Source organism: Ursus americanus, chromosome 24 (genome assembly GCF_024610735.1).
Source record: "Ursus americanus isolate L20-20 chromosome 24, mUrsAme1.1.p, whole genome shotgun sequence".
NCBI lineage: Eukaryota > Metazoa > Chordata > Mammalia > Carnivora > Ursidae > Ursus > Ursus americanus.
Window position 1 is genome coordinate 36,542,588 of NC_142150.1, and position 7,338 is coordinate 36,549,925.

General features: G+C 41.9%; 1 protein-coding gene across 8 annotated transcripts; it reads left to right on the plus strand.

Annotated features, from left to right (window-relative positions):
• Nucleotides 1-1,583: 1,583 nt before the first annotated feature.
• LOC123785350 (membrane-spanning 4-domains subfamily A member 4A-like) lies at nt 1,584-7,338 on the plus strand. 8 transcript variants are annotated; one of them, XM_087854917.1, is made up of 7 exons: nt 1,584-1,801; nt 4,460-4,595; nt 4,976-5,110; nt 5,322-5,378; nt 5,747-5,863; nt 6,653-6,754; nt 7,144-7,338. In XM_087854917.1, the coding sequence occupies exons 1-7, from the start codon at nt 1,731-1,733 to the stop codon at nt 7,225-7,227; spliced, it is 702 nt and encodes a 233-aa protein (XP_087711043.1). In that variant the 5' UTR covers nt 1,584-1,730; the 3' UTR covers nt 7,228-7,338. The 8 variants fall into 8 exon arrangements, with proteins under 8 accessions (XP_087711043.1, XP_045643047.2, XP_045643037.2 ...); XM_087854918.1 differs by lacking the exon at nt 7,144-7,338 and adding an exon at nt 2,160-2,227 and having other exon boundaries at nt 1,598-1,801; nt 6,653-7,134; XM_045787091.2 differs by lacking the exon at nt 5,747-5,863.

Consider the following 7,338-nt stretch of genomic DNA (forward strand, 5'->3'; position numbering starts at 1 on the left):
CAATTCCTGTAAGAGCTAATATAAATAGCAATAAACATATGAAAAGATGCTCACCACCATTTTAAGCCCATAGAATGGGTACAAACCGATCTCGCGTATACTATTTATTTTTACTATCTTATAAAACCAAGAATTGGACAGGATGTGAAGCAATAGTAACAGCAGTTGTCATATATTCCTTGGAGTAAGATAATTTGACATATGACTTTAGAGAGTAATTTAACAATATCCTATGGTAGGAGGTGTGCACAATTGAAGACATAGACCTTGCAAATTATTTCCCAGTATACAAAGAGACGCACCAGAACGTTCCGAGGTGGGTTTCTGCTGAAATAAAAATATTGCAGGAACTGCAGATTTTATCAACATGCAACAAAGAAAATGTTTGTATTTACATAGTTGAATATGGTAAAATAATGAAAATGAATGAATAAGTCACACATTATGATAGTGAGTGGAAAGTGCTCTTTGAAGAAGATGAAGTAAACATGATATATTTTTAAAACACAATCATAATATATTAGTGAACTTGATTGAAGACAATTCGACATTTGTCTGCCCACATCCTCATAGGATGCCCTCGTTTCACAGACTTTCAAGACCAATGAAAAATGTAAAGAGCAGAGCATTGAAAATCAATGCGGGAAAAATAGTTTTACTTAATGTTATATTTTGTAGAAAATAAGTGGGATCAGAAAAAAACAAACTTTTTTTTTTTTAAGATTTTATTTATTTATTCGACAGAGATAGAGACAGCCAGCGAGAGAGGGAACACAAGCAGGGGGAGTGGGAGAGGAAGAAGCAGGCTCATAGCGGAAGAGCCTGATATGGGGCTCAATCCCATAACGCCGGGATCACGCCCTGGGCCGAAGACAGACGCTTAACTGCTGTGCCACCCAGGCTCCCCCCAAAACAAACTTTTTTGGTCTGATTTCTATCTCTTGATCTTCTGAAGCAATTGGTTCTCTGATTTGAAAAAATTAAGTAATTAGCAAGCCATAAAATAAATGGAATATCTCCCCTGATTTTACAAACTGTTGGGACCCAGGGCTGTGGGTAAATATTTGAAAACAAGTCTTGGAAGACAGGGCAGAACATCCCGTGTTACATCTGAAGCAAAATCATAATCATAATCAATAAAGGTAGTGGCTGAAAGTTCTCCAGTGTAACCAAGAGAGAAGGGCTAGCAAAAGGGTGGGTTAATAACTTTTTAAAAAAGTTATTAGTGCGGGGCTTGAACTCGCGACCCTGAGAGCAACACCTGAGCTGAGATCAAGAGTAGGATGATTAACGTCCTGAGCCACCCAGGCGCCCCAGTGACTTTTTTTTTTAGCATACCCCGTTGTAGTGGTTAGTGACTTTCGTCCTGATGTTTGTTAACAAAATGTTAACTTGTGGAAATTCAAATTTATTCTTAGCTGCTGTTTGGCTTTTGGGATAAAAGTCCGAATCACTTGTCCTCATGTGACTGAGGTTTTGATATGAAAAGCCTTAAATACCGGTACTTAAGAAAACAGCCTGGGAGTGCAATCCGGATCGAAAAGCAAGTTTCTGCTGGTTGGTCCTTGACTTCACTATCTCACTCAAGTGCTGGTGTATTCACTGAAGTTCCCTTGCAGCTGCCCCGTGATAGGCGGGGTGGGGTGACCCACAGGAAGCAATGGTGACTACACAGAGCTAACGGTGATTGTCCCACTACTCTTCAGATCAGATCAGACTCTTCGGTGGAAATGATTTTAAGGAATGATGGTCAGGAGGAGCTCTCACCTCCCATCTGGTGCAGTTCTAGAGGGACGCAAAGGTAAGAAGAGTTCATTTTCTATTTTCAGCTTCTAGAAAGAGTTCTGGGTTGAGCTATTGGTGGGTGATATGTAGGAATGTGGGTCCAAAGGGTCTAGTAAAGCCTGAGGTGAGAATGAAATTTGGGATGAATTAGCCTGCTCCTGACCGGGCTTTTGAAGGACAGGTTCTCATCTATGTGGGGGTGAACGTTCAGGCTGTGGAATTGTTCCCCCTTCAACATTCATTAACTTTTGGAATAAATGGAATCTGAACCAGAGAAATTGAAGGAAAGGAGAGGGAAGAAGTGGCTGGCTAGAGGAATCATATAGAGTCCTCTTCTCCCGGTCAATGGCTCTGTTGTGTATGTTCATGTGCAGAAGGCATCTCCGCACACCCTGGCTTCACCCTGACCTGATTCGAGAAGGAAACTATAAAACTTGATGATGTAAGGAAAATTTCTGGTCCATCCTTTATCTCCTGTCTTATGATAGAAACACCACTCTTCAAGGTGCCTGGGTGGCTCAGTCAGTTAAGCGTCTGACTCTTGATCTCAGGTCAGGTCTTGATTTCAGGGTAGTGAGTTCAAGCCCCATGTTGGGCCCCATGCTGGGGGTGGAGTGTGCTTAAAGAAAAAAGAAAAAGAAATATTACACTTTCTTGAGACACATAAGATCATCTACTAACATGTTTTGACATTGCCCCGTATCTATGGGTCTTAAATACAAGCAAAAATTATCTGAGACCCAATGTAACCTAAGGTCACAAGTTTAGGTTTTATCTTCAGGATATTTTGCTTAGACCTGGATCCCGATCGCTGAACAGATGGTTGTCAAAGCTCTGTCAGTGTTGTTTTTCCCGGACAGAGGTAGCGATGTTATTGTTTGAGTCTATTTGTAATTATCTCTGTTCGTGTGGGCGAAAATGCAGGAATGACCACTTTTTTTCCCTAGAGGACTAACAAAGGAGACAGAAACCGGGAAATATAGAAAAACCAGACTCATTATAGGTCACATTAGAGCTAAGGCAGAGCATAAGAGACAGTATGAACAAGGGCGCATCAGTGATTTACTGCCACGGTAATGGTACATAACAAATAATCCCCTGAAACTTAATGGCTTAAAGCAATAAATATGCATATTGCTGACAAGTCTGCACATGGGTGTGCATGGTTCTCCTGAAATTTCCTGGGATCACTCCCATGTATGGGGGTCAATAATTGCTATCTGATTAGGGATGACTTCAGCTGAGATGAATGTTATGACTTTTCTCATTTCTGGTATCTTTTATCCTCAAACAAGTTGGCCCTGCTGTGTTTTGTCAGCCATGACATGATCTCAAGACCCTGTGCTTTTAAAACATTTGCTGATATCTCAGTGGCCAAACCGAGTCACAAGACCAAAATAAAAATTGAGGGGGGGAAGGAAATATATTCCACCTTTTAATGGGGGCAGTGTCAGTGTCATGTGGCACTGGTATGAATGCAGGGAAGGGGAAAGAGTAAAAGCTGTCATGCAACAAATCTATCGGCAAGGGTAGGATGCAACAATTAAAGAGAACTCTGAAAACCATTTTGAGTTGGTCTGGCACATCGAAGCTTTTAGTAAGTCATCACGGTGCTTGTGGTGTAGGGCAACATTAGCAAAGGCCAAGTAGCCAGAGAAATTGAATTCTCATTTGGTTCAACCATAGAAATGCTGACTGACATTGAAGAAGTGATAGAATCCCAGTAAAACCAAGTTTTCTTACATGGAAACTGAAGGTTCTCATTTTACATAGTTTCTATTCACATGCACTTATAAATTCATGATATAAACTAGAAATTTATTTTCTTTTACTGTGTCCAATGGACAGGAATCGTGCATGTTTTGTTCATTGCTATATTCCTAGCAACAAAACTTCTAACAAGGTCTGGCACTTAATAGACAATCAGTGTTTGTTGACTGAACGAATGAATGGATTGTATTCTTGTGAACAAGAACCATAACACATGGCACTTAGAGGACTTGCTATTATGATTTGTTCATTTTCCATCAGTCATTTTTTCCTAGACGATGTAAATGTAAGCATTCTGCATGCATATTTATCATATTAAATGTTAATAATAAAACAATAAAAATAATAATGATGCTAACTATTAACTACTTAGAATATACCAGGTACTCAGTTTCAAGTTTTACATGTATAAATCTGTTGAAATCACATAGACATTTGACAAGCAACAGGAAGCAAGTACCACAAGCACCCCCTTTTGTAATTTTATTGTTTATGTATTCACTAAAAGAGTTTATTTATTCATTTATTTTAGAGAAAGAGAGCGAGAGAATGGGGGAGGGGCAGAGGGAGAGAATCCCAAGCAGATTCTGCACTGAGTGTGGAACCCGACGTGGAGCTCCATCTCACGACCCTGAGATCATGACCTGAGCTGAAACCAGGAGTTGGATGCTCAACTGACTGAGCCACCCAGACCCCCCCACCCCACTTTTCATAATTTTAAAAACTGGGGCGTGGAGATAGTAAAAAAGACCTGCCCAAGTTTACACAGTGTGTGACTGGAATTACAACTCGGGCAATTTAATTTAATTTAATTAATTTAATTTCTTCCAAAGGCCATTTTTCATGTCTACAAGAAAGGGGTTGAAGAATGAATCTGTTCTCTGTAATATATTCACATTTACAGCCCTAAAGCCTGTGTTAATACACCGGAAGGAGCAACTGCATGGTTTGGCCCGAATCCTCCACAGAAACACATCATCCAAGTAGACCAAACAGACCCCCTGAAGACCTTCCTGAAGGGGGAGCCCCAAACCCTGGGGGTGAGTGAGCTTGACCTCCAAGCGTAGTATCTGGGGAGATAGCCATTTCCAGAGAGGAGGGCAGGTGTATGAGGTATGATTAACTGTATCATAAACTGACCTCCATAAACCTCACTGTGGCAGGGAATAGATATTTAAAAAATCAGAGGTGCTCTGATCTGAAAGGAAAATGCATTTCTCTAGTGAGAGGGGAAAAAAGAAAGTTATCATAAAAGCTTTCTAAGCAGTCTTGAACTTGAGAAAAGGCCATGGATTCCTAGGGGTTTCATCCTGGGAGCCCTTTCAAAACCCTTTCAAATAGCTCCGTGTAAAGACCACAAAATCATCTTCCTAGAAACCTGTGTGGTCATACCCTGAGCGTCCTCTTTTTCACTCCCCAGGTGGTGCAGATCCTGATTGGTCTGATGAAAGTGTGCCTATTTGCCATAGGTCTGTGTTTTTATTCTTCTGGCTTTTCCTATCAGTGTCATCCCCTAACCATGGTCTCAGGATATCTTATCTGGGGATCCTTATTTGTGAGTACATTGAAATATCTCAACTTCCTCAATGGTAGAATTCTGCGAATATTTCTTCCAGCCTTCTCTTTCAGAAACCAATGACTCGGTCTGGGATTTTTACTACTTAAAGCAAAATATGTGACCTAAATGCTGTGGGTTCTGATGATCTCTGGTTTGGGGGAAGTGCAGGTGAAGACTCACCAGGCTGAGTGGATTCTTCCATGTTTAGTTCTTCGTATCGGAAGCTGTGTCTATTGCTGCTGGGAGAAGGATGACATTAAACCTGGTAAGGATTTCCCGGGGCCCGAAGCAACAACCAAAATCAGAAGTGCTCTGTCTCAAGACAGAAGAAATAATCTCCAGTTCTCTGAATCAGCTGGGCTCTGCGGGGGTCATGGCAAATTCCTCCATGAGGAAACTGAGGTTCGACTTAATTTTTTCACCCCTGTTGTCTGACATTCCATCCCTGGGATTAATTTGTGAATACAGAATCCAATGCTTCAGCCCAAACTCCTCTTTCTTTCTTAGACCTGGGGGAATTATTTGAGAACGTGTCTTCAACCCCTTCAAAATAAATGAATGTTTGTGTGTTTTCCAAAGGGAGGAAGAGCATGAGACAGAGGGACGTAGGGGACACAGATCATTCTCTTCCAGATCAAAGGCAGCCTGGGAATGAACATACTCAGTGCCGTGGTTGGGGGAATAGGGGTAATCATCTTAACAGTAGAACTGGCTGTGGATCATGGATCGGAAAAAAGGTGTCTTATTCTTGTAAGTGTTCCTGAGCTGCTTTTATTTTCTGAAGTGATATTTATATCATCTAACTGTATGTTAGTCTGAGATGACTGTCTCTCAGTTGATCCTGGCTTATCACCACAAGCAGTAAGATCCGGGACTTTGATCTCACGGGGAGAAGTTTCAGCCCCTTTTTGCAAGGCCCTACCAGGACAGCTACCTTTTTTTCTCACATTCTTCACTGAACACAGCGATGTTAGGAAATTGATCATTGGGATCTTTCTTCAAAGTCTCCAGGTTTGAGTTCAGATGGCAGCGGGCTGCCGTGCTGGCTCAGCAAGCTTGGTGTCATTTGCGGGTGGGGTGAGGAGAGTCAGGGTTCCAAGCCGAGATCCTCAGAGCCTCGAGGTATATCTATGTCTAAGGAAAGAACAACGATATCACTTTCGTGGACCTGGAGGTTCTCCACTCTTTGGGTGAGAAAAAAGTATAAATTCATTTAGGGAGGTTATTATAAGGGAAATAACTTGAAGCGGACAACAGAGAACATTTCTAAGCCAAGAGAACTAAGGAAACACATCTGACTTAATCTGAATTTCCCTGCACTTACGAAGTTCCAGAGTAGAACTCCTCTCGGCCATTTTAGGATTTTCTTTTCAATTTTTCTTTTTTTGGTTTGTTATAGAGAGAACATGCCTGTTTCGATAGTGGAGAACGAGTCAGATTGGAATCAGAGAATACAGGGCCAGGGGAAGTATCCATCTATTAATTGTTTTCCTTTCCTTTTTCCTCTTCTCTCTCCTCGCGGCATCTGCTTCTCTTTAGAGGGTATTCGAGACTGTGATATTAGTCCTCTCCCTGCTGGAAGTCAGCATCACTATCTCTCTTTCTGTGTTTGGGTGCAAGGTGACCTGCTTTGTCACACAGGTAAGTGGTCAGGGCCCGAGGGAGGGTTCACATTTGTCATGTGATACTGAGTCTGTGTTCCCGTGCAGCCTCTCACTGTGTCTCTTCTCCCTGAACAATGAGAAGCCTAAAGCAGCAGCGTGAAGGAAAGATAGTTGAGCATGTGACTCCTTCCTGAACTTGGAGAGGACAGCGGAACACAGGGAGAGCTATGGCAGATGTTTCCGGAAGCCTCCTCGGTCTTGCTGGATATTGATGTTTATCTAGTGGGGCTGTAAGGACATGAAGGAAGGGATTTTAACTCTCAGGTCCCAGGACACAGAAAAGAAGTAGGGCCCCCCAGGATGAGTTGAATCCCTCTGGCTGGAAGAGTATGTGGATAACAATAATATTATTCCCAATCTTCACAGGTGGTGGTTATCCAGCCAACCAATGACCAGGTGCCTCCAGTAAAGGCCCCTTATGAACATGTCTATGAGGATCTGGAGTTTTAACAGAAGAGTTCCTGCTTTTAGAAAAAATTATTCATTGAGCGTCACTAGGTCAATAATAACCTGCCTGCCAGAAAGGGTTCACATCTGTGCGTGGGAACATAGTTATTACAA

Bases quoted from the DNA above. Each gene is read 5' to 3' on its own strand.
- LOC123785350 (XM_045787089.2), top strand. From the start codon at position 1,731: ATGATTTTAAGGAATGATGGTCAGGAGGAGCTCTCACCTCCCATCTGG. The intron at 1,802-4,459 runs GTAAGAAGAGTT...TCACATTTACAG, and splicing joins AGTTCTAGAGGGACGCAAAG to CCCTAAAGCCTGTGTTAATA. The intron at 5,111-5,321 runs GTGAGTACATTG...TTCCATGTTTAG, and splicing joins TTATCTGGGGATCCTTATTT to TTCTTCGTATCGGAAGCTGT.